The 26,081-nt window shown below is 46.9% G+C and overlaps 1 protein-coding gene and 1 non-coding gene across 6 annotated transcripts in view; both read left to right on the top strand.

Annotated features, from left to right (window-relative positions):
* Positions 1-26,081, top strand: part of Hlcs (holocarboxylase synthetase) — a 217,878-nt gene that overhangs the window by 4,436 nt on the left and 187,361 nt on the right. For 3 of the 5 annotated variants that reach the window (XM_045150867.1, XM_045150864.1, XM_045150865.1), the window contains 2 exons: positions 11,732-11,866; positions 23,585-23,747. In XM_045150867.1, the coding sequence (XP_045006802.1) occupies positions 23,696-23,747 (52 nt within the window). In that variant the 5' untranslated portion in view covers positions 11,732-11,866; positions 23,585-23,695. Of the gene's footprint in view, positions 1-7,537; positions 7,733-9,888; positions 10,014-11,731; positions 11,867-23,584; positions 23,748-26,081 lie in introns of those variants that run through there. The other 2 variants (XM_045150863.1, XM_045150866.1) reach the window with 2 other exon arrangements.
* LOC123461092 lies at positions 22,478-22,584 on the top strand. Its single transcript, XR_006637410.1, has one exon. It is a non-coding gene; the product is annotated as a U6 spliceosomal RNA (small nuclear RNA).

Here is a 26,081-nt window from a genome sequence, read left to right as displayed (position 1 = left end):
GACTTTGCAAGCCTTAACTTTAACCTCTGAGACATCTCCCTAGCCCTCCTGGATTTTATTTAAAAAATATTTCTTTAAAATATTTTATTTGAGAGAGAAAGACAAAAGAGGCAGATAGAGAGAATGGGCATGCCAAGGCCTCTGGCTACTGCAAATGAACTCCAGATGCATGTGCCACATTGTGTATCTGGCTTTACATGGGACCTGGGGAATCAAACCTGCGTCATTTGGCTTTGCTGGCAGCACCTTAACTACTAAGCCGTCTCTCCAGCCCTATTTTATTTTAAATGTTGAGCAGCTGGAACTCAGAAAGATGAAGTAATTTGCCTATGACCACATGGCTATTTAGGAACAGAAAAAAAGAAAAAGGAATGCTAATGAAATTAAGTGGGGAAAAAAAATCACTGTGGTTTTTATTCTGAAGTAGTTTTAGATTTCTGAAAGAGTTGCGAGAGTCGTACTGAGAGTTCTTTCTACCCCTCCCTCCCATGTCAGCATCTTACACAACTGTGAATTTATAAAAAGCAATCATTAATGTTGGTGTAGCAGTATGGATGAAGTGCAGGTTTCAACAGTCACTCATTCCCCACTATATCCTTTTATTGTTTTCTAGTCCAAGATCCAACCAAGGACACCACATTGCCTTATTTAAAAAAAATTTTTTTTTGGTTTTTCAAGGTAGGGTCTCACTGTAGCTCAGGCTGACCTGGAATTCACTCTGTATATTCTCAGGGTGGCCTCGAACTCATGGTGATCCTCCTTCCTCTGCCTCCCGAGTGCTAGGATTAAAAGCATGTGCTACCACGCCTGGCCACATTACCTTTTGAGCCAGCCTTTCTTCTTTTTTCCTTTCCCCTCTGTTTACTTGCTTGATTCCTTTCCCTTTCTCTTTCTTTCTTTCTTTCATTCTTCCTATTCTTCCCTTCTTTAAGAGAAGGGTTCTTACTATGTGTTCAGACTGACACTTGCTCTGTGGTTGAAGCTGGTCTTCTGCATCACTATGCCTTGCTTTGAGCTTTTGATTGATTAATTTTTTTCCAAAGTAGGGTCTCACTCTATCCCAGGCTAATCTAGAATTCACTATGTAGTCTCAGGTGGCCTTTGAAGTCACAGTGATCCTCCTACCTCTGCCTCCTGAGTGCTGGGATTAAAGGCGTGTGCCACCATGCCCAGCTTTTGATTAATTTTAAAAAATTGTATTTTCATTTATTATTTGAAAGAGAGAGAGAGAGAGTGGGCACATCAGGGCCTGTAGCCACTACAAATGAACTACAGAAGCATGTACCACCATGTGCATCTGGCTTACATAGATACTAGGGAATTGAACCTAGGTCCTTAGGCTTAGCAGGCAAATGCCTTAACCGCTAAGCCAGCTCTCCAGTCCTGATTTTTGTTGTTGTTGTTGTTTCAAGGTAGGGTCTTACTCTAGCTCAGGCTGACCTGGAATTTCACTCTGTATTCTCAGGGTGGCCTCGAACTCATGGTAATTCTTCTACCTCTGCCTCCTCAGTGCTGGGGTTAAAGGTGTGTGCCACCACTTCTGCCTCTGATTAATTTTTAACAGTATTTTTATATATTTATTTGCAAGGGGGAAGAGAGCATTCATGAGAATGAGAATGGATATGGATGCACCAGGGCCTCTTGCTGCTGCAAACAAACTCTAGATGCATGTTCTACTTCATGTATCTGGCATGGGTACTGAAGAAGTGAACCCAGGCCATTAAGCTTTGCAAACAAGTGCCTTAAACCATCTCTCCAGCCCCTCCTTTTCTTTCTTTCTTTCTTTTTTTTTTTTTTTTTTTGAGACAGGATCTGAACTCACTCCATAGCCCAGGCTGTCCTGGAACTTACAATGCAGCCCAACCTGGCCTTGAAATTGTGGTGATCCTGTCTCAGCCTCCTTAAGCCATCATGCCTGGTTGCTGAGCTTTTCTTTTCTTTTCTTTCTTTTTTTTTTTAATGAGAGAGAGAGAGAGAGAGAGAGGGAATTGGCACAGCAAGGCCTGTAGCCATTGCAATTGAGCTCCAGACACGTGCACCACCTTGTGTGCAAACATGACCTTGTGTTTGGCTTACTGGGTTCTGGGGAGAACCTGGGTCCTTAGGCTTTGCAGGCAAGTGCCTTAACTGCTAAGCCATTTCTCCAGCCCTGAGCTTTTAATTTTTTTTTTTTAATTTTATTTATTTATTTATTTATTTATTTGAGAGTGACAGACAGAGAGAAAGACAGATAGAGGGAAAGAGAGAGAATGGGCGCGCCAGGGCTTCCAGCCTCTGCAAACGAACTCCAGACGCATGCGCCCCCTTGTGCATCTGGCTAACGTGGGACCTGGGGAACCGAGCCTCGAACCGGGGTCCTTAGGCTTCACAGGCAAGCGCTTAACCGCTAAGCCATCTCTCCAGCCTAGAGCTTTTAATTTTTTAAAGATATTTTATTTTTATTTATTTGAGAGAGAGAGGGAAAGGGACAGGGAAAGAGAGAGAGAGAGAGAGTGAGACAGAGAGAGAAAGGAAAATCCAGGGCCTTTAGCCACTGCAAACAAACTCCAGATGCATATACCACTTTGTGCCTCTGGCTACATGGGTCCTGGGGAAATGAACTTGGGTACTTTGGCTTTGCAGGCAAATGCCTTAACTGCTAAGCCATCTCTCCAGCCCGCTTTTAATTTTTTTTGGTTTATTTTTATTTATTTATCTGAGAGCAACAGAGAGAGAAAGTGGGGTGGGGAGAGAGAAAAAATGAGAATGGGTGCATCAGGGCCTCCAGCCACTGCAAACAAACTCCAGATGCATGTGCCACCTTGTGCATCTGGCTTACGTGGATTCTGGGGAATTGAGCCTCTAGCCTTAGGCTTCACAGATAAGCACTTAACTGCTAAGCCATCTCTCTCCAGCCCGAACTTTTAGTTTTTAATTTTGGATTTTCCTATGCTTGATGTTCCTTAAACTGGTCATGGGTGTCTGATGCTCAGTGGCTCTATGGGCAGCACATCCGCCCGCTCCCTCTGCATCCCGCGCTTGCATGTGCAGAGAAGGGCGTTCTCCTGGCATGCCCAAGGCAGGCACCGTCTCAGCCTCTTTCTTTGACCTGGATGCAAAAGGCTGTCCTTGGGGCTGGCGGTGGCACACCCTGAACTTTCTGCCACTGTTGACTCTTGGAACTTGACTCTAATTGCACTACTGTGTGTGTCTAGCACGTTCTTTGCTTTGCCTGTTGGCCAGCTTAGCCGGTGAGCTAGAAAACCGCGGATGCAAACCTCAGCTTTCCCAACTGGTTGTGGGACCTTGGGCAAGTCACTGGACTCTGGCTGTACTCCCCGGGCTGGTCTTGAACTTTGGGCTCATACAACCTGCCTCAGTCTCTTATGTTTTTGGCTTTGTTTTCTACTGTAATCACGAAATGCTGAAGGCTGGGTAATAGGGAAAGTTTATTTGACTCAAAGTTTTGGAGACTTAATCTCTAGGATTGGTGGCTCCATGTGTTTGGCCTCTAGTGAGGACACCCTGGGCCTCACTACATGGCAGAGAAGCCAGAAGAGGTATAGGCCCATGCAGAAGGGGGCAAGCACAGATGCTGGCCTTGCACAGTAACAACCCACTCTTGTGGAAGACTTGGGCCCTGGGCGAATTAACATTAATCCCTTCTGAGGGTAGCAACAACCAGTGACCTGTCTTCCTCTAGGCTCTATCTCTTAAAGGGTCCATCACCCCTCCTTTTTTTTTTTCTAGGTAGGGTCTCACAGTAGCCCAGGCTGACCTGGAATGCACTATTTAGTCTCCAGCCTTGAACTCATGGCAATCCTCCTACCTCTGCCTCCTGAGTGCTGGGATTAAAGGTGTGCACCACCACACCTGGCTTCCACCACCTTCAAACACTGCTGCATTGGGGACCCACCAAGCTTCCACATGAGCCCTCGTATGTGTGTGTGTATGGGTGGGGACTGGGGAAGAGGCAAGCCATCTAAGCCATAGCACAAGCTCACCGAGAGGTCCAAATGCAGATGGCGATTGGCGCAGTGGCTGATGTGTGGTCTCTTTGGTTTGTGGGTGACATCTTCTTTCTGTGTCCTCATGTAGTCTTCCTTCTTCATATCTGGGTTCTTTGGCAGTATACCGGTGATACGGGACTAGAGTCCACCCATTCTAGGTCAGCCTGGGCTATGGTGAGACCCTATCCTGAAATCCCCCCCGCCATCAAACAAAACAAAACAAACAAAAACAAGTCATCTGTGAGGTACTGGAGCTAGGAATTCAACACCTGAATTCAGGTAGGTATAATTGGCCCAAAAACATTAGACTTGAAACAGAACACTAAATTTTTTTTAAATATTTTTTTGTTCATTTTTTATTTATTTATTTGAGAGCGACAGACACAGAGAGAAAGACAGATAGAGGGAGAGAGAGAGAATGGGCGCGCCAGGGCCTCCAGCCTCTGCAAACGAACTCCAGACACGTGCGCCCCCTTGTGCATCTGGCTAACGTGGGACCTGGGGAACCGAGCCTCGAACCGGGGTCCTTAGGCTTCACAGGCGAGCGCTTAACTGCTAAGCCATCTCTCCAGCCCCAGAACACTAAATTTTGAAAGAAGCCAGGAGTTTCAGGAAGTAAAGGAGCTGGCCACTGGCCTGTTTGTTCATCCTCAGACCCCATACCTCCTGCCTTTGCCTGTACCGGCTGGTTCCCAGAGGCTTCGCTGTCATTTGGCTTTCAGAGAGCGTCAGCCACAGGGACATTAGGTCGTACAAATAGGTGTTCTTCCCCTCTGAGTACTTCTTCCTCAGTAGTCATTCCTCTGGCACTCCATCTTCCATAGCACAGGTCTGTGGGTTCCAGCTTCCACCAGGTGATCCTGGCACGGGAACTTAGGAGACACCCCCTCCTCTGGGCCCAGCCCTGAGGTGGCAGAGGTGTCTGCTCTATGTTCATCAGTTGCTGCACAGCTAACTCTCTGCTGACAGCCCAGCGTTGCCTTGGTGGGACGAGTTCTTCCTCAGGGTCCGTGTTCATGTCTCTCCAGTAACGCAGGGTCAGTGGGTACGATGCAGGAACCCATTTCCCAGTTGCCACTCTTCAGCGGGGCGGGGCAGGCTGTGGCTTCATTCTGTGCTGCCTCTCTTCCAGTTCTTTTCCTCCACAATGCTTGTCCGTTTTTTTTTTTTAATATTATTTACTTATTTATTTCAGAGCAACAGACACAGAGAGATAGACAGGTAGAGGGAGAGAGAGAGAATGGGCGCGCCAGGGCTTCCAGCCTCTGCAAACGAACTCCAGATGCGTGCGCCCCCTTGTGCATCTGGCTAACGTGGGATCTGGGGAACCGAGCCTCGAACCGGGGTCCTTAGGCTTCACAGGCAAGTGCTTAACCGCTAAGCCATCTCTCCAGCCCTGCTTGTCCATTTTTTTTTAAATTTTTTTAAATTATTTATTTATTTGAGAGCGACAGACACAGAGAGAAAGACAGAGGGAGAGAGAAAGAATGGGCGCGCCAGGGCTTCCAGCCTCTGCAAACGAACTCCAGACGCGTGCGCCCCCTTGTGCATCTGGCTAACGTGGGATCTGGGGAACCGAGCCTCGAACCGGGGTTCTTAGGCTTCACAGGCAAGCGCTTAACCGCTAAGCCATCTCTCCAGCCCTGCTTGTCCATTTTTAAAAAAAAAATTTTTTATTTATTTGCGAGCAGAGAGAGACAGAGAGAAAGGGGGTGGGGAGAGAATGGGCACACCAGGATGTCTAGCCACTGCAAATGAACTCCAGGTTGCATGTGCCACTTTTGTGCATCTGGCTTTCCACGGGTACTAGGGAATAGAACTCAGGTCGTCAGGCTTTGCAGGCAAGCACCTTAAATGCTGAGCTCTCTCTCCAGCCCTGCCTGTCTGTTTTTCAAGCCTAGTCATTTCTTTTTGGATTCTACTGTTGCTGTGTGAAGTGGTGAGAATTTTCTGTATCACCTGACCAGAAGTCTGGGTACTCTACGTTATTTTTTTTAATGTGCATTTAAAAAACTATTTATTTGTGGGCTGGAGAGGTGGATTAATGGTTAAAGTGCTTTCCTGCAAAGCCTGAGGGCCCAGGTTCAATTCCTCAGAACCCATGTAAGCCAGATACACATGGTGGTGCAGGTGTCTGGAGTTTGTTTGCAGTGGTTGGAGGCCCTCGCGGGCCCATTCTCTCTCTCTCTGTCAAATAAATAAACAAATATATTTATATAATATTCATAATAATAAATAATTTATTTATTTGAGAGAGGGCACACGCATGAGCGAGCACTCCAGAGGTTCTTGCCACTGGAAACAGAAACTCCAGATGTATGTGCCACTCTGTGCATTTTTATTTTAGTGAGTATTGGGAAATCTAACAAAGGCCATCAGGCTGTGTAAACAAGAGCCTTTAATCAATGAACCATCTCTCCGGCCTTCTACAGTATTTTTAATTTTTTAAATGTGTGTATATGTGTGTGTACTCATGTCGCACCGCGCGGGCTCACCTGCAGTGGTTGGGGGAATGCCCTTCCATCATTCTTCTGCCTGTTCATGAGCAGGAGTCCCTTACTGCGCCCAGAGCTTGCCATCCCTCTTCCTCTCCTGTGTCTACTCTCTGCTGTCCTATGCGACTGAGGTTATAGACAGACGTGGCCCCTCCCCAGCTGTTTATGTGGGTCCTGGGTTTGGAGCTGTCCCTCGGGCCTCCCCTCAGGCCCTGATGTGTGTAGAGGAAGTGCTATTAACTGCTGAGCCATTTCTCCAGCCCCAGTAAAGCAGATGGATAAATGGTCAGAGCACTTTAAAAAAATCTCTTCTTGGGCCGGACGTTGTGGCACACGCCTTTAATCCCAGCAGAGGTAGGAGGACTGCTGCGCGTTCGAGGCCACCCTGAGACTTAATAGTGCATTGCAGGTAAGCTCAGGCTAGAGCAAAACCCTACCTCGAAAACAAAACAAAACAGAACAACAACAAAAAAAATCTCTTCTTTTAGGTTTAGGTAAGGCTGGGAAGTGTGCACCCAGTGGCTCTTAACTGCTTTACACCACTTTTTCCCAGGCCAGGGCCAGCACACCAGGGAACCCCAGGAAGGTCACTGTCATGTTCAGAGGTGTCGTAGACACTGCTCTTTGAGGCCTTACAAGACGGAGGTCCCCGGGAAGAAACCTGCCAGAGTCAGGAGTAATCTAGACTTCCTCGGTCCTTATACACCCATCGCCCTGCCGGCGCTGCTGGCTGAGGTCCCTTCCTCCACGACACGAGCGCTGCACGGCCAGCAGCGGCTGCTCTCCGTGCAGCCCCCGCGCCCTTCTCCAGGGCACTCGCGCCCCCGCCACCTCGGCCACCCCGGCCACCTCGGCCACCTCTCCGCAGGCCGGGGCCTCGGCTCCGCGGGCACGGCGCGGGCACGCGCACCGGCGCGCGCGCACACAGAGGCGCGCGCCCGCCCGCCCCGCGCAGCCTCTCTTCCGGCCGGGGCGTGGCGCGGCGCGGCGCGGCTGCACGGCGGGCGGGCGGGCTGGCCGGCCGGCCGGCCGCGGCGGGCGTCCCCCCCGGCCATGCTCATCACGCTGTGCTACCTGTACCTGTGGGCGCGCTGGGGGCGCCGGCCGGCCGCGCTCGTGCGCGCCACGGTGCTGCGCCTGCGCGCCACGCGCTGCTCCTTCACCTTCTGCCGCGCGGCCGCGCAGCCCGGGGGCGCGCGCGTGTGCCTGAGCCGCGGCGGCCGCGTCTTCTGCGTCGGCGACAGTCAGGTGGGCGGCGCGGCCCCGGGGAGGGGGCTAGGGGTAGTGGTGGTGGTGGTGATGATGATGATGATGATGATGGCGATGATGATGGCGGGGGGCGTGGCCTCGGTTTGTCATCTCACCCCCCCCCCTCCTTCCACCAGGCGCCGCGGGGACCCGGCCCAGGAAGGACCCGCTCGGGGGAGGGGGGTGCACCCCCCCCTTTTCTCTGCGTGCACCTGAACTTGAGCTTGGAAGGAAGCTCTGTTCTCGGCTCACCGTAGCTAGCAGCAAACCTCTCCTCCGTGTTCGCTTGAGCCCCACTTAGCCGCAAGAACACCCCTTATTTTTTGCACCCGGGACATTCTTTGGGTCCAGTACATAGGGTGATGGCCACTGTTCAGTTTTTGGCTGTGAAAACTAATTCCCGCCTCCCCCCCCCCCTTCGCCGCTGGAGAGAGAACAATAGTGCTTTGCATTCGAGCGATTTCTGGAACTGGACCAGACTTCACAGGAGCATGGCTAAGCAAATGCTCATGGGCGTTTCACGAGCCTCGCAGTGTGCTTCGCTTTTCAAACGTACTTGCAAAGTGGTTTTTTTTTTTTTTTTTTTTTTTTGCTTTAAATCGATTTCTTGCCCTTTCCTCTTCTTTCTGGAACGTTGACACTTTCAGCACTAAAATGAGATTTTCTTTTCCTCCCCGCCCACACACGGATGTTAAACCGTAACCCATATGGGAATCAGAAACTTCAGGCTGATAGTTTGTTGAACTTCTGCTTAGGTGTGGGGTGAAATTGTGTTGCAAAGAAATAAAAAACAAAACAAAACACCCCAAGTCAAAAATATGGTACACTGACCTGAAGGTATGGCTCGGCGGCTAAGGCACTTGCCAGCAAAGCCTAACAACCTGGGTCCAATTCCCCAGTACCCACGTAAAGCCCGATGCACAGAGTGACACATGCATCTGGAGTTCGTTTACAGCAGCCGTGTGCCCATTCTCCTGTCTTTCTGTGTCTCTTGTCTGTACCTCTCTCCACTTTCAGATAAATAATTAAAAAAAAATATGGCACTCTAATACACTCCTCTGGAGGAAAGTCTAACTGGTACCACGTAGACATAACCAGTACCAAGTAGACATAAGAGTTCATTCATTACATGCAGTGGAGGCTTCAGAACATTTGGGCTGCTGGGTGTGGTGACCCTTGGTCTGTAATCCCAGGACTTGGAGGTGGAGGCAGGAGAATCTAGAGTACAAAGTCGTCCTTGGCTACTCTACCTGGGGCCTTGTTTAAAGAAAAGCAAAAGAAAAAAGATGAAGAACATTAGGGTTTAATTGTCTTGGGAACTTGATTGGGAAAGAACAGAAATGAGGCATAAGTGAGGGGTGGCCTTACCATCGTGCTGGTTTCCAAACTGATTAATTTATTTAAAAAATAACCTTTAGGGCTGGAGAGAGATGGGTTAGTGGTTAAGGCGCTTGCCAGCAAAGCAAAGGACCCAGGTCTCTTTCTTCAGAACCCACACAAAGCCAGATGCACAAGGTGACACGTGTGTCTGGAGTTTGTTTGCAGTGGCTGGAGGCTTTAGTGCTTCCAGTCAATCTCCTTCTCATAAATGAATGAACAAATAAACTTTAGAGCTAGACCAGAGTAGATTTTTTTTTTTTTTTGAGGTAGGGTCTCACTCTAGCCCAGGCTGACCTGGCATGCACTCTGTATTTCCAGGGTGGCCTCGAATTCACAGCGATCCTCCTACCTCTGCCTCCTCTCCCAAGTGCAAAAGAGTAGAAATTTTGCATAAAAATCCCCTGAGATCAAAGTGTCCTAATTTTCCTGGGTGGTGTTACTGGCTGTTTGTTAACCCCATAACCTGATTGCTTGGCATTTGCTTGCCCTCCTCCTCCGGCAGGGGCAGCCTTTCCTCTTGTTAGCCGCGTCCCCCCCACCCTGAGCTTTGCCCAGACGCTGCTGCTGTGGCTGGGATTCGTGGCTGTTTTGGGGCTGGGGGCCAGGATGGTGCTAAGGCTTTATTTTACATCCTTCGATGTCAGCTTTTTCTGCTCTAGGGTTGCTGTTCTTCCTGCAGTCTCTCTGAAAAGAAAAGAAACAAGGTTTTAAAGGTGGATACATAACCCTTGGCACCAAGACACTAAACTCTCAGGATGCTCAGGCCTGGCACTGTGTTTGTGCAGGGCCCATCCTCCCCATTGGGAAGTGTCTCTAGGTTACTTCAATACCTGATGCAGTATAAATTCCGTGGAAAGAGCTGCTATGCTGTATCGTTGAAGGGCTCGTGGAAAGAACAACAGTGCGTGTGTATACAGAAATTACTACTTTTTGAATGTGTGTGTGTGTATGGTGTGTGTGTGAGTGTGCCTGCAGGTGCAAGGGTACCTGTGTGTGCATGCATGTGGAGGATAGAAATAATGTTAGGTGTCTTTCTCAATTGCTCTCCCACCTTACATTTTTGAGGCACGGCCTAGATAGCCAGCAAGTCTCAGGGAAGTCTCCTGGCCAAGCCTCCCAGCTGCTGGGATTGCCTGCATGTGCCACCATGCCTAGCTTTTATGTGGGTGTTGGCAATCCAAACTCATGCTTGCTGGGCAAGCACTTTGCCCACTGAGCCATTTCCCCAGCTACAGTCATTTAAATTAAAAAAAAAAAAATTTATTGGGAGCTGGAGGGAGAGCTCAGCAGTTAAAAGCACTCACTTGCAAAACCTGATGGCCTGGTTGAGTGTCTAGTACCCATGTGAACCTGGATGCACAAAGTGGTACCTGCATTTGGAGTCCATACTTACGTTCTCAATCTCTCTGCCTCTCTCTCTCTCAAATAAGTAAAAAAAAAAAATTAAAAGTATTTATTCATGAAGGAGAGAATGAATGAGAATATGCACACCAGGGCTTCTTGCCACTGTATATGAACTCCAGATGTATGTGCCCTTTGTACATCTGGGTTTATGTGGCTACTGGGGAATTGAATGCAGGTTGTCAGGCTTTGCAATCAAACACCTTCAACCGCTGAGCCATCTTTCCAGTCTGCAGTTATCTTTTGATTGAACCACTGATGTGGAACCCACATGAAGAGAGGGCCAGCCATATCAGACCTGATAACCAGTCTTGTCTCTAATCTGCTTTTTTAAAAAAAAAAAAAAAAACTGGGCTGGAGAGATGGCTTAGCGGTTAAATGCTTGCCTGTGAAGCTTAAGGACCCTGGTTCGAGGCTCGATTCCCCAGGACCCACGTTAGCCAGATGCACCGGGGGCGCACGCGTCTGGAGTTCGTTTGCAGTTGCTGGGAGCCCTGGTGCGCCCATTCTCTCTCTCTATCTCTATCTGCTTCTTTCTCTTTCTTTCACTCTCAAATAAATTAATAAAAATGAGCAAAAAAACCCTAAATTAAAATCTTGACTGGTGTGTACATTCCCTGTGGAAGATGTCTGATGGCTTGTCTATATAAAGGAAGGCCTTTCCCTAAGTAGCTCATCTTGTCTCTGGGTTTGACTTTTGTGTGAGTTTCAGGAAGATGGTTGACTTGCCAGCCCTCAAGGAGAAGAAGGGTGTTTATGACACTAAGTGAAGTGAAGTCATAAGGGAAAATCATCTCTGTCGCATGATCTGATGGACCAGGGGATGGTCCCGTGGCTTCTATAGCTAGGCATGTACTTCCAGGTCTCTTCACCCTTAAACGTGTTTCCAAATGAGGCTTGGCATTTAGCTATTTCCAACTTAGGAATTTCTACTTTAGCTCCCAAGTGCTAAATTGAAGGGAGCAGTGATCAGAGTTAATTTCATGAAAATGAGTATCCAGAGATATTAAGGCAGTTGGGAGTCATAGAAGGCGCTACAGCTGTTAAAACGTCACAGTCGAACAAGGAACCCAGGGACAGTGTGGTCTGCGGAGTGTCAGATAACTTGTGTGGACCTTACCTGGAGTGACATGGGAAGGTTTTGGCATGCTGAGGAGAGTGGCAGCTGTGGTTTGAAGTGACATTGAGCCCTCTTTCTGTTTCTTTCCTTCCATGCAGTCCATTGATGACTTGAACAAATGGGCCCTATTTCTTGTCTCTCCCTTTATCCTTGAGGCCGAGCACATAGCATTTGTGACGGAGAGCATTTGGGCACAAGGTGACAGTTTACAGAGGCCATCTTCTTCAGAAACAGTGAGTACTATGGTTTTTACTTGGATTCCATAAGGGAAATACGTGTCTTACTCCAAGTTGAGGAGTTTTATTTGTGCAGCATGAATAGTGTATGCATGTGCATGTGCAGATGTGTGCGCCGTGTGCGTGCATGCGGAGGCTAGAGGAGAACCTAGGGTGTTCTTTATCGCTCTTCCACATTGTTTCCTTGAGACGAAGTCTGTCCCTGAACCTGGAGCTGTGTGTATTGTCCCCCCTCCCTCCCGGCCATACTGGCTGACCAGTGAGCCTCAGCAGTTCCCCTGTCTCCACCCCCTACAGGACTGCGGTTGCAGGCATGTGTGGCCACACCCACCTTTTTTCAAAAATATATTTATTTATTTGAGGGAGAGAGAGAGACACAGACGGGAAAGGGGAGAGAGAGAGAGAGAGAAAATGGGTGCATCAGGACTTTCAGCTGCGGCAAATGAACTCCACATGCATGCGCCCCCTCGTGCGTCTGGCTTATGTGGGTCCTGGGGAATTGAACCTGGGTCCTTTGGCTTTGTAGGCAAGCACATTAACCACTAAGCCATCTCTCTAGCCCTCTTGCCTTGTTTGTTAAAGAATGGCTTTCAACATAAATTGTCAGATAAATGATCAGTTACTTGAGTCAGGTAAAATTGTATTTGTCTTTTAAAAGTTAAATTTTTTTTTTTCTGAACTACAAAGAATTCATGTATTATAGTAACCATTCTTCCATGGGCTTTTTTTTTTTTTTTTTTTTTTGGTTTTTCGAGGTAGGGTCTCATCTACCCCAGGCTGACCTGGAATTTACTATGGAGTCTCAGGGTGGCCTCGAACTCACAGCAATCCTCCTCCTTCTGCCTCCCGAGTGCTGGGATTAAAGGCGTGCACCACCATGCCCGGCTTCCATGGGCTTTAAAGCCATCTTAACCTTCTTAGAAGTTTAGCAAAAATTTACAGTCATTTATGTGTTGTCTATGTGTACGTGTGTGTGTGTAACGTGGTGTGAGTGGTGCATGTGAGTTCACGTTTATGAGCTCTGTGGCAACCAGTGCACTCGCCTGTGCAAGGAGTGCTGGCCTGCTGTGTCCCACTCTTCCTCCCCAGAGTCTTTTTTGGTGTTTTGAGGTAGTGTCTCACTCTAGCCCAGGCTGACCTGGATTTCACTGTGTAGTTTCAGGGTGGCCTCGAACTTATGGTAGTCCTCTTACCTCTGCCTCCCAAGTGCTGGAATTAAAGGTGTGTTCCACCACGCCCAGTCAGAGTCTCTTACTGATACTAGACTTGCTATTTTTCACTAGCCTGGCATTTCCTGGTCTCTTCTCCCCTTTGCAGGACTGGGGTTGCTGGCACACGTGTCCATGCACAGCTGCTTTTGTGGGTTCTGGAAACCTGGGCAGTGTCAGGCCCTCTCAGGTTCTCATGCTTGTACTGCACTTAACTGCTGAGCCATCTCTCTGGCCCCCTGCAATCACTTTTTAAAAAAAATTATTTATTTATTTGAAAGAGAGCGAAGGAAAGAGAGAGAGAGAGGAAGAGGCAGAGAGAGAATGGGTGCACCAGGGCCTTCAGCCACTGCAAACGAACTCCAGATGCATGCATCACATTGTGCATCTGGCTTACATGGGTACTGGGGAATGCAACCTGGGTCCTTAGGCTTCACAGGCAAGTGCCTTACCTGCTGAGCCATGTCTCCAGCCTGCAATTGCTTTTAAAGGTTTTTTTTTGGAGGTTGGATCTCATTCTAGCCCAGGTTGGTCTAGAATTCATGATAATCCTCTATCAGCCACCTGAATGCTGTGATTAGACGCCTGAGCCACCATTAGTAGTCCTAAGGGGATTAAATTTTTTTTTTTGTTTATTTGTATTTATTTATTTGAGAGAGACAGACAAAGAAAGAGAAGGAGGGAGGGAGGGAGGGAGAGAGAGAGAGAGAAAGAAAATGGGCACACAGGGCCTCTAGCCACTACAAAGGAACTCCAGATGCATATGCTGCCTTGTACATGTGGCTTATGTGGGTACTGGGGAGTTGCACCTCAAACCAGAGTCCTTAGGCTTCACAGGCAAGCACTTAACCGCTCAGCCATCTCCCCAATCCCTAAGGGGATTTTTTTTTTGTTCATTTTTTTTTTAATTTTTATTTTTATTAACATTTTCCATGATTATAAAAAAAAAATCCCATGGTAATTCCCTCCCCCTAAGGGGATTTTTGAATAATACTTTTCCTGTTACAGACTCTAACCTCTTGAAATATTTTATTCTTAACCTAGTATACAGAATTAACTTAATCAAGCCAGGCTTGGTGGCACATGCCTTTAATCTCAGCACTAGGGAGGCAGAGGTAGGAGAATTACCGTGAATATGAGGCCACCCTGAGACTACATAGTGAACTCCAGGTCAGCCTGGGCTAGAGTAAGACCCTACCTTGAAAAACCAAAACGGAAAAAAAAAAGAATTAATCACTTAATCATAATTCTTTTTTTTTTTTTTTTAAATAAGGCCTTGATGTGGCCCAAGCTGACCTAGAATTCTATGTAAACTCAGACTGGCCTTGAACTTTAAACAATCCTCCTACCTCAGCTTCCTGAGTGCTAAGATTAAAGGTGTACACCACCACAGCCTGCTCAATCATAATTCTTATTCAAAATCTAGTCTCATCATTGGTTTATGCATGACCCTCATTCAGTCATGAATTTGAAATAATATCAATATGTATGAACCCATCACTCAACATAGAAACTAAGACATGTGGGCTGGAGAGATGGCTTAGCTGTTAAGCGCTTGCCTGTGAAGCCTAAGAACCCTGGTTCGAGGCTCGGTTCCCCAGGACCCACGTTAGCCAGATGCACAAGGGGGCGCACACGTCTGGAGTTCGTTTGCAGTGGCTGGAAGCCCTGGTGCGCCCATTCTCTCTCTCTATCTGCCTTTCTCTCTGTGTCTGTTGCTCTCAAATAAATAAATAAAAATAAAAAAAAAGAAAAACAAACTAAGACTTGTGCTTAGTGGGCCCTGCCTAGCTGTTATCCCTGTCCTCTCTTCTCTCCTGTTTCTTTTCAGGTGTATATATTTCCTGGATGAACAAGTTAGAACTGTCACCTGGTCTTCTAGTTTAGATATTCTGTTTTCCCTTTGATCCATTCTAGTGCTGAGACTTTTTACAGAGTTTTTTTTATTTGACTTACTCTGCTTTTTATTTCTAGTATTTCTGATTGGTTTTTCTTCGGCATTTCTATTTCCTTACTCTTGTCTTGTATTGATCTCATTATTTCATTAAGTTGGTTTCCTGTATTCTCCTTCTAGAGTTTGTTTTCTTTGATTTTTTCGAACATAGTTATAGTCATTCTTTTAAATCTTTGTCAGGCATCTCATCTAAATTAGTCTCACTGGAGGTAATTTCTGGTGGATTTGTAATTTTTGGTAGAATTATATTGTCTTGATTTTTTGTGTTTCTTATATAATGTACATATTTTTGCATTTTGGGTTAATTTGATGCTTGGGTTTTCTAATTATCTGTATTATTCTTAGACATATACATCTGATGTTATATATTTTCAGGGTATCTTAGGGTGCTAGGTGTGGCTCTTGTTTTACTTCCAGAGCAACAACAGAAGGGACCCTAGGTGTTCGATTTGCCTGCTATGCAAGTAGGCTGAGTGGAGCAAAATATAGGAAAATTCTGAAATTCAACTGAGCAATATACACATTTAATATAACCAGTATGGAAGCCAGGCGTGGTGGCATACGCCTTTAATCCCAGCACTCAGGAGTCAGAGGTAGGAGGATCGCAGTGAGTTTGAGGCCACCCTGAGACTACATAGTGAATTCCAGGTCAGCGTGGGCTAGAGTGAAACCCTACCTTGAAAAAAACAAAAACAAAAAAAACAACAACAGCAACAACAACAATAACAACAACAAAATCAGTATGGAATATTTATGTAAGAGTGGGGATTAAAAAAAAACAACAACAGGTAATCTAACAAAGTCAAAGTCCCTAAGGGTGTGTGTTGTCCCACATGCTCAATCCTGTCAAGTGGGAGGCTGAGATTTCTAGTCTGTAATGGGTTCCAGGTCAGCCTGGGGCTGAGTGAGACCCCCAGGAATGACTGAAGAAGAAGACAAAGGCACCATAAATCAGGGAGCAAGAAAAGACAACACAAGACACAGTTTATTTAAGAATGACCAAGGTGCCCATCAATTGAATCTAACACATAACTGGCCCTGACATGGAAGATGCCATTAGCACTTCTAATGCAAGCCTGTATTCCAGGCTTTGGGGCAGATTTTGACCCAGTGTAAGTAGGCTGTTACCTTTTGGAATGGCTTGTGGTCTCACCTAGCTGCCCCCTACTGGGTCCCTCTTTGCTGCCCTGGGCGTTTGACTAGGCTGGCTGGGTCAGCGGGTTTGCTGTTCTGATCGGCTGTGCTGGGTGCTGTGTGGCTAATCTCCCTTCCCTGGTTCTCCAGTGGTGGCTGGCACTGGAGTTTGGGGGAGGGGAGGCTGTGGGGAGTGCCTGAAGTTGAACCAGAGCTGGGTAGCTGGTCCCCGTGGTCTTCCTCCTCAGGAGCTGCCCAGCTGGTCCCTGCTGTCTTCTCCTTCAGGTTTTTGACTTTGTGAGGAGCCTGGTGTGATTGGGGAGTCCCCCTACTTGGGTTCTGTTCCTGCGGTTCAGTCAGGACAGGTTGGGACAAGATAGCTCTTCCAAGAGACCAGGACTGGGACTTGGCGCCACGTCTCTCCCGTGCTTGATACTTCCTTATACACCTTCACTTTCTGGGAAAAGCGTGTATTGTGCTGTTTTTCTGCTTATTTCTCGCCCTGGGCTGCTTTGGCCTGGCTACTACGCTACCATCTGAACCAGAAGTCCTTAACTTATTTTCTAAGGTGGCAACTTAATTTTTAACTCACTGGGGTGGAATGATGTCTACCTGCGTTTAGGTTAAACCTCTCTAGAAACACCGTCACTGATGTGCTCAGAGGTGTGTGTCTTCTAGGTCACCTTAAGTCCAGTCAAGTGAAGAAGTAGCCATGCTACTTGGTCACTCTGTGACCTTCTGTCTCCAGGTAATACTCTTGTGTTCTGTCCTTCATGTCTGTACTCCACACATACGTGTTGAATTGTGTCTGTTTTTAGCATATCTTACAAGTTTGTGACTCACTCTACTGTCGTAAAAAGTATGTTGAGTTGAATTCCTCTGTTTCATTTGCTTATGTGGCAGAATTGACTATTTCATGCCACTTAAGTGGTATGAAAAAATATGTCATACACAAATAAGGTCACATGTGCAGTATTTAGGAATTTGAACTCTGCCCTAAGTACAGTGGGCCCACAGTGAGGCAGACTGTCGTGGCGGCAGAGGCTGTTCACCTGGGAGCAGATTAGAAGTGGGGGGGAGGGGAGAGAGGAAGAGAGAGATGCAGATGGGGGGAACAGGGTCTCCCGACAACTTCCCAAGAACTCACACCTAGTGACATAGTTCCAACTAGTAGGTCCCACTTCTTAAAGTATCCACAATCTCTCGAAACAGCGCCAGCAGCTAGGGAGCAAGTGTTGAACACATTAACCCGTGAGGGCATTGCCTGTTCAAAACGCAACAGCCTGTTCGTTTCTGAACCTGAAGGGCGGCGGGAAGAACTGGAAGTTAGAATAACCTCACTTAGCGCCTCCGATTCTCAACTCCCGTCAGCGCACAGTTCTCCGCTGAATTTGTCTCAGGACCGTGTCTCGTTACACACTGTGACTGGGCTGCCCAGTGTTGTCCCAGCGCACCTCAAGCTCATGGTGGTCCTCCTCTGCCTCCCGAGCGCTGGCATCAAAGGTGTGTGTCACCACGCCCAGCTGAAGTTTTATTTTTTATTTTTTGAGGTAGGGTCTCACTCTAGCCCAGGCTGACCTGGAATTCACTAGGTAGTCTCAGGGTGGCCTCGAACTCACAGTGATCCTTGTACCTCTGCCTCCCCAGTGCTGGGATCAAAGGCGTGTGCCACCACCCCCGGCCTTAAGTTTTTCAATTTATTTTATGACGTAGAGTCTCATTATGCAAGCCCACACTGGCCTTGAACCAGTATTTTTCCTGCTTCATTCAGTGCTGGGATTTCATACAGGCACTGCTATGTCCAGTATACTAGGTCTTAACAATCTACCATGCGTTTTCACATTATTTGGAAGAGGAGAGACATGAGAGGACATCTGTCAGTGATCTGACTGTGGACAACTGCACGTGTTGTTGAGATTTCTGTTCCCTCAGCAGCTGCGGAACTTCAGCTCGTCACCTGTTGCTTATAAGGGATCATATATGCAATTGAACCTGTGTCTCACGCCCTGCTGCTTCTCGGGCACACATTTAAAAAAAACTTATTTATTTGCACATATGTGTGTGAGAGCGCATGTGCACACACACCAGGGTCTCTTGCCCCTGCCCTTGAATACCTGTCTGGCTGTATATGTGATCGCCAGGGAATCAAACCTGGATCAGCAGGCTTTGCAAGCAAGCACATTTAACCACTGGTCCTACGGGAACCAGCTTTAAGCTGAGTGGAACAGATTCCCCTTGTGCACTGTCCTGTTACGCCGTCCAGTCCAGAGCTCTGGTTGTCGGTCAGGTTTCTGCGCGCTGCATACCAGAGGGGATCCCCGTGTTTAGGCCAGCACCTCCTTCACTTTGATCTTTGGGCGTCAGTCTTTTGCTTGACGTCTCCTTTCTTCCTCTGCCCCATTATCTCCATCTCCGGGTGCAAGTCTGGAGTGTCCGTTTGCTTTCATCTGCCGGGAGGTACCCTCCCACACACCGGTGGGTGGAAGTATCGATGACCATGTGACCTCGCTTTGATGGGGCCACTTGCCCTGCTTGAAAGAGTGCGTGGTCTGTGGCTCCCAGACTCGTTGCTGGAGAAGGAAGCACACTTAGGTGCGGGGACGTTTGGCAAGCGTGGGAAACTTGATGAGGGGTAAACGCATATACTGTTCTTTGGTGTCTTTCTGTCCTTCCTGTCCCTTTGTTTGCCTCCTCCCACCCCCACCTCTCCTCCCTTCAGAGATGTGTGAGAATTTACCAGTTACCTCCTTTTACACCAAGCCAGCGTCTGTCACAGCAGGGCATCGAGTCCCGGTTTACACAGCTAAGTTCCGGCGAGGTCTCCGGCCTTGCGTGGATTGAGTGGCCAGTCCTCCCAGGGCCAGCAGCAGCTGGGAGTGGCCATGCCTTCCACTCATACAGGAGACAGGAATTACACTGGCCTTGTGCGTGTTCCCCACTCACTCTCGTCTAAAACGTCCGCTCTTGCCCAGGTGTTAGTTGACCTCCTTATCATCCTCAGATGACATCTTTTTTTCCCCTTCCCAAAGCTGGACATTCATGGATGCACTCTTTGTCCAGGTTGTTAGCTCCAGCAATTTCCCTGGCAGCCAAGAAGTTAGTATTAGCACGATCTGGTCTTATATGTATAAAGTTTTTTTTTGAGATAGTCTCTATAGCTTGGAACTCACTGATGTAGCCCAGGTAGACTGCAAACTCAAGGCAGTCCTCCTGCCTCAGATTCCCAAGTGCTGGGATTGCCTGCTAAGATGTCAGTTTTGAGACGTGGAATTCTACTGGACTCCTGATGAAGCTACCACCTGGACTCTGAGATGGGCGATGGGGAAGTAGGATGAAGGAGAGGGTGGTTTTGAGCAGAGCTAAAGAAATTTCTGACACTACCTGCACAAGACCATCATCATAAGAGGAAAAGATCTTGCCATCAAAATAAAAGAGAGACTGATTGAGAGGGACGGGGCTATGATGGAGAATGCAATTTCAAAGGGGAAAGTCTGGGGAGGGAGGGCATTACCATGGGATATTTTTTATAATCATGGAAGTTGTAAAAAAATTTTTTGAAAAAAAAAAAAAAGAAATTTCTGAGTTTTTTTTTTTGGTTTTTTTTTTGTTTTTGCTCCTAATGTTCTGGCTCAGTTACTGACCACAAAGGCCTATATTTGCGGTTTTTCCTTCTAAGTCTGCTAAAAGCGTTTAACTTTTTTTCCTCTCTAAGGAGAAAAATTAAATTCTTTGTTCACTTTTGGGTTTTCATGTGTGCACGTGCACATGGACACATGTGAAGAAGGTAGTCTCAGGTGTCTTTCTTGATTGCTTTTCCACCTTATTTTAAACTTGTTTTCAGACATAGCTTTCCACTGACCTGGACTCACCAGTTCTTCTAGACTAGCCAGCCATCAACTCTTAGGCATCCTCCTGTCTTCCTCCCCAGCACTGGGATTACAGGCACATGCCACCTTGCCCAGTTTTTACACGCATGCCAGAGATCCAAACTCAAGCTCTCATGCAGGTGTAGTGAACACTTTACCCATGGAGCCATCTTCTTAGTCCCTCTTTTAATTGTATTATTTGCATTCTTTCTGTTGTATTTTGTAGGCATCTTTTGCCAGTACTTTCTCGTGTCTTTGCTGCCTTTTACTTTCTTGATAATGTTCCTTTTAATGTACATAAACCATCCGATGAAGTCCAATTTATCTTCTTTCTTTTGTTGTCCATACTTCTAGGGTCATATCTAACAACAACAACAACAACAAAAAACTATTGTCTGATCCCAGATTCTGACATTGTGGACCTGTTTTCAGAATTTGATACTTCTAGCTCTTAAATTAAGGTCTTTGATCAAATTTGAGTTGCTGGTGTGTGTAGGATCCATCTTCCTTTTTTCGCTTGTGAACTTCTGATTATGCCCCAGCATTTGCTGAAAAAGGCTGTGCTTTCCCACTGACTAATTGGCATTCTTGTCTGAAATCAATCATGCATAAACGTATGATTTTATTTTTGCACTCTCTGTTCTGTTCCATTGATCTGTCTTTTCTTATGCCAGTGGGAGCCTGATGTACGAAGCTCCAGGTTCCCAGATGAGCATATTCTGTCAGTGCAGATACAGTCAGGGTTAGGAAGTCTCCTTACTTCTGTAGTTGGGAACTTATCCTCGCATTTGGTCCGGTAAACTATTGTCATTATCATTCTTAGACTTCAGTGCTTTTAAAAAACATTTTATTTATTTATTTTTATTTATTTGTGAGAGAGAGAGAGAAAGAGGCAGAGAGAGGTAGGGAGAGAGATAGGGAGAGAGAATGGGCACACCAGAGCCTTCAGCTACTGCAAACGAACTCCAGAAGCATGTGCCACCTTGGGCATCTGGCTTACGTGGGGAATCGAACCTGAGTCCTTTGGTTTTGCAGACAAGTGCCTTAACCGCCAAGCCATCTCTCCAGACCATCTTCAGTGCTTTTATGGTGATGTTTTCGTGTAGCGTGTGTGTGTGTGTGTGTGTGTGTGTGTGTGTGCGCGCGCGTGTGCGCGCGTAGCATGCTATGTGGGCGTGTGTAGGGGAGAGGACCACCTGGGTGTGCTCTGCTCCTTCCGTCTTGTTTCAGGCAGGGGCTCTGGTTGGGCTCTGCTGTCTTCACCAGACTAGCTGCCTCTCATGGCCACAGGTGCCCTGGAATTACATGTCAAATTACAATTAAAAACCATCTAACAGTTTTTTGTTTTGTTTTGTTTTTCAAGGTAGGGTCTCACTCTGGCTGACCTGGAATTCACTATGGAGTCTCAGGGTGGCCTCGAACTCACAATGATCCTCCTACCTCTGCCCCCCAAGTGCCGGGATTAAAGGCATGAGCCACCACGCCAGGCAAAAAAAAAGTATCTAACTCTTTTTCTTAAAAAAAAATTTGTTTATTTATTTATTTGAGAGTGACAGACAGAGGGAGAAAGAGGCAGAGAGAGAGACAGAGAATGGGGCTCCAGGGCCTCCAGCTACTGCAAACAAATTCCAGATGCGTGCGCCCCCTTATGCATCTGGCTAATATAGGTCCTGGGGAATTGAGCCTTCAACTGGGGTCCTTCACAGGCAAGCCCTTAACTGCTAAGCCATCTCTCTAGCCCTCTAACTATGTAGCTTCTGAGGATCTGGTCAGATATTCACTTAGTGGCAAGTACTTTAGCCACTGAACCATCTTCCTGGCCCAATGATATTTTGTTTATTAATCTTGTCCAACATTTTTCCTGTTTTTTTTTTTTTTAATCAGGAGTTGGTTTTAAAAACCTAAACTGTCATCTTAAAAATATGGAAATCAGAATTATAATTCTCATTATGGGCAGCATGCCCCCAAGAAGCTACTCTGGGAGAGCAGAGGACTCACTCGCCCATCTTAGAGAGCATCACACACACTCTGCTCTGAGAGTCAGGTGTGCAGTAGCCGGTAGAAGCGGCTTTTGTTCATTGAGTACTTGATATTTTCCAAGCTTGCCTCTGGGGAGTCACACAGGCTCTCTAATCTCTCTCCTCAACAAAGCTAGGTGATGGGTATTAATGCCATCCTCCTTTCTGTTTGACAAGCAAGGATGCTGAGAGGTGCAGAGGCTCGTGGGGAGAGTGACGCCTGGAGTCTGAGTCTGGCGTGTTTGCTGGCTCTGCTTCTCCACTGGGAATCCTCCGAGGTCCCTCCCCCACCCACCCAGTGCAGAACTCTTCTCAAGCCAGAAGGTGTTCTGGGCTCTGGTGCCATGACCACCTTGTGGTGGGACTATGAACTGTCCCTGGAGTACTTTACAGACTTAATTTTTTTTTTTTAGTAAAAAGGTTGCACAGTGCTCGCTTCGGCAGCACGTTTACTAAAATTGGAACAATACAGAGAAGATTAGCATGTCCCCTGCACAAGGATGACACGCAAATTCGTGAAGCATTCCATATTAAAAAAAAAAAAAAGGTTGCACACGTAGGTCCCTCTCCCCCCCTCCCCAGTTGTGCTGAGGGTCTTTAGTGGGGTTATTGGTGTTCACTGTGGAGACCAGGGGGCCTCAGTCCGTCTCTGGTGCCTTAGGCCGCTGACTAACTCCTGAGCTCCAACGCCAGAAGAACAGCGGTGGGGAGCCATGCTGTGTATCTCAAGGTCCAGTGTGCTCACAGCCAGTGACAGGGTTCCTTTTACATCGGTGGGCATGTTGGACTTGTCCCTGTCTCCTGTATTGTTACTAAAGGACAGTTATGTTTTACCAGTGTATGGGGGATGGCCTTTTCTCCTTTTAGTTTCTTAGGGCAGTTGAAACTGGTTATTTTCATTTCTTTCAAAATCAATTTTTTTTTTTTTTGAGTCAGGGTCTCGCCATGTAGCCCATGTTGTCCAATTCAAGATCCTCCTGCCTCAGCCTTCTGAGTGCTGTTGGTGTTATAAACCTGTCCCACCATACCTGATAAGACTTTAGTTACTTAAAAAAAAGTGACAGAGTCTGTTTACTACTCAAATTTTTTTTTTTTTTGGTACTTTTATTTATTTGAGAGCAACAGACAAAGGGAAAAAGAGGCAGAGAGAGAGAGGGAGAACGGGCGCACCAGGGCCTCCAGCCACTGTAAATGAACTCCAGACACGTGCGCCCCCTTGTGCATCTGGCTAATGTGGGTCCTGGGGAATCGAGCCTCGAACTGGGGTTCTTAGGCTTCACAGGCAAGTGATTAACCACTAAGCCATCTCTCCAGCCCCTGTTTACTACTTTTGTGAGCATTTTTGTCAGGTTGAAATGAAAATATTTGAGCCCAAACCACTCTGCTATTAACACAAGGCAGCGTCCATTAATGGGTTGTGTCTGATTGCAATTTAGTGGTGAGAGGCCAGAGAGAAAAAGCAGTGTCTGGTCACTTTGCCTGTGAGTGCTCAGCTTCTCTTTTCTTTCTCCTGCCCTTGTCTGCTCTGTCCTCAGGTGGTAAGGTGGTCCGACTGTTGTTTGCCATTAGCTTGCTGTCCTGGGGATCCCTACCAGCTAATTGCCAAGGCAAGCGTGGACGACTTCAGCAAGCTGGGGGTGGCGTTCATGGAAGATAGACTCCAGATGGATGATGGATTGGTACCCCAAAAGATTGTTTGTAAGTAGCTTTAGAAAGTGTTTCCAACTTGGGATGCTATGGGTCATTTAGCTTGAGGACTTTGGGCAAATATGTTCATTTCAGCCAACTGGTTTGATCTAACTATAATAATATGAAATTCATACATGGTCAGGATTTTGTGTGGGGTGGGACAAGAGGTATGTCTTTCGTCCTTATTAGATTTCTTTCTTTTTGTGTTTTTGTGTGTTTGTGGGTACTCATGCAGATGTATAAGTAAGTATGTATGGAGCCCAGAGGCTGGCATGAAGTAACTTTCTCAATTTCCCTCCACTTTATTTTTTTATATTTTATTTATTTATTTGGGAGAGAAGGAGGGAGGGAGGGAGGGAGAGAGCAAGCAGGCAAGAGAGAGAGAGAGAAGGGGAGAGAGAGAGAGAGAGAGAGAGAGAGACAGACAGACAGACAGACAGAATGGGTATGCCAGGGCCTCTAGCCACAGCAAATGAACTCTAGATGCATGTACAAGATGGATGTGCATCTTGGCTTATGTGGGACCTGGAGAACTGAACCTGAGTCCTTGGGCTCTGCTGACAAGTACCTTAACTTCTAAGCCATCTCTCCAGCCCCCAATTTTTTTTTTTTTTCAGTTTGACTAACCAGAGTTTAATGGGCTGATGTATAGAGCATGGGTGAGGGGATTTTTATAGGAGCATAGGTAACCCCCAAAGCAGCCATGTCTCCAGAAAGTCTTCTCCCCCCTCCCAGCATGGGTGATGACAGCCCCAAAGTTTTAAAATATTTATTTCTTTATGAGAGAGAGAGAATGGGCTTGCCAGGGCCTCTAGTCAATGCAAATGAACTCCAGACCTGAGTCCTTTGGCTCTTTGCTGGCAAGTACCTTAACTGCTAAGCCATCTCTCCAGCCCCAAAGTTTTAAAATATTTATTTATTAAAGAGAGAATGGGCATGCCAGGCCTCTAGCCAATGCACATGAACTTCAGACGCACACACCACCTTGTGCACCTAGTTTACATGAGTACAGGGGAATCGAACCTGGGTCCTTAGGCTTCATAGGCATGTACCTTTACTGCTAAGCCATCTCTCCAGACCTCCCTGTACATTATTTACTGAGGCAGGTTCTCTTAGTTGGACCTAGAGCTTACTAATCAGGATAGTTTACCTAGCCAGCTTGCCCAGGCATACCATCTCCTGAGTGCTGGGTTACAGCTAGCCACTGTTCCCATCTAGCATGGTGTGTATGGAGATATGAACTCCGATTCTCACCCTTGTTGACAAGTGCTTTATCCATTGCCATCTCCCCATTCCCACTTTAACTGGATTTCTCAAACCAGAATTTTTCATAATTGTGTTGCCTGAGATGGCATTTATATTCAAAACACATGTAACATTAATGGCAGTATAACTCAGCATAGCCAGTCTGTGGTCTGTATTTGAAGCCCAGCTGGTATGGTATCAAGTTCTAAATCTTAACAGTGTGCATATCCACAACTTTTTGAGACAAACTTTTTTTTTTTCTGGGAACATGGGAAATCTTTCTCCTTAGGCTTCCATGCCAGCAGACAACATGTAGGAAAGCTTCCATTCATGTCACAGACAAGCAAGGGTCTCTCGTCAGCTCTGGGAATCGGTATAAATCAGTTCCCAAGGTTACGCGTGCATGTGCTTAATACTATATCACACAGGCAGCAGGTGTTGAGTAAATGCTTTTTTATTTTTTGATTTCTTTTGATTTTTTAAAAATAAACCTTTTCTTTCTTTCAAAAATAAATTTATTAGAGACAGAGAAAGAAAGGGAGAGAGAGTTAGTGAGTGTGAGTGGGCACGCCAGGGCCTCTAGCCACTGCAGACAAACTCCAGAAGCATGCACTGTCATGTGCATTTGGCTTACGTGGGAACTGGAGAATTGAACCTGGGTCCTTAGGCTCCTCAGGCATATGCCTGAGCTGCTAAGCCATCTCTCCAACCTGAGTGAATGCTTGTGAATTAGTGGTTGTAAGTTTGTACTATAGTCTTTAGACAAGATTTAGGATAGACCCCCTTCTTTTTGATACTGTGACATGTCGTGAGAGTGACTCTTCCCTGGGGTATGCTCAGATAGACTCTATGTGTCCTTTTTTTTTTTTTTTCCCTCTTCACACTTTCATGCTCATATGGAGAATAACACCCAAGCAATCACAACTCCAAGCAGGAAGAATCACCTCTCTGAATCTTACCTTCTTCACAGCCAGTGAGGGGACCTGATGGTCTCCCATGTGTATGAGAAAAGTACTGTGGAAGTGGGGAAGGCTCCGGGATCTCTTCTTGCTAATGAATGCCTTTACATAGGTGGTTGGAGAATTGAACCCGGGCTGG

Source organism: Jaculus jaculus, chromosome 5 (assembly GCF_020740685.1).
Source record: "Jaculus jaculus isolate mJacJac1 chromosome 5, mJacJac1.mat.Y.cur, whole genome shotgun sequence".
NCBI lineage: Eukaryota > Metazoa > Chordata > Mammalia > Rodentia > Dipodidae > Jaculus > Jaculus jaculus.
Note: the sequence above shows the minus strand (reverse complement) of the source record. Positions and strands in the feature narration are given on the sequence as shown.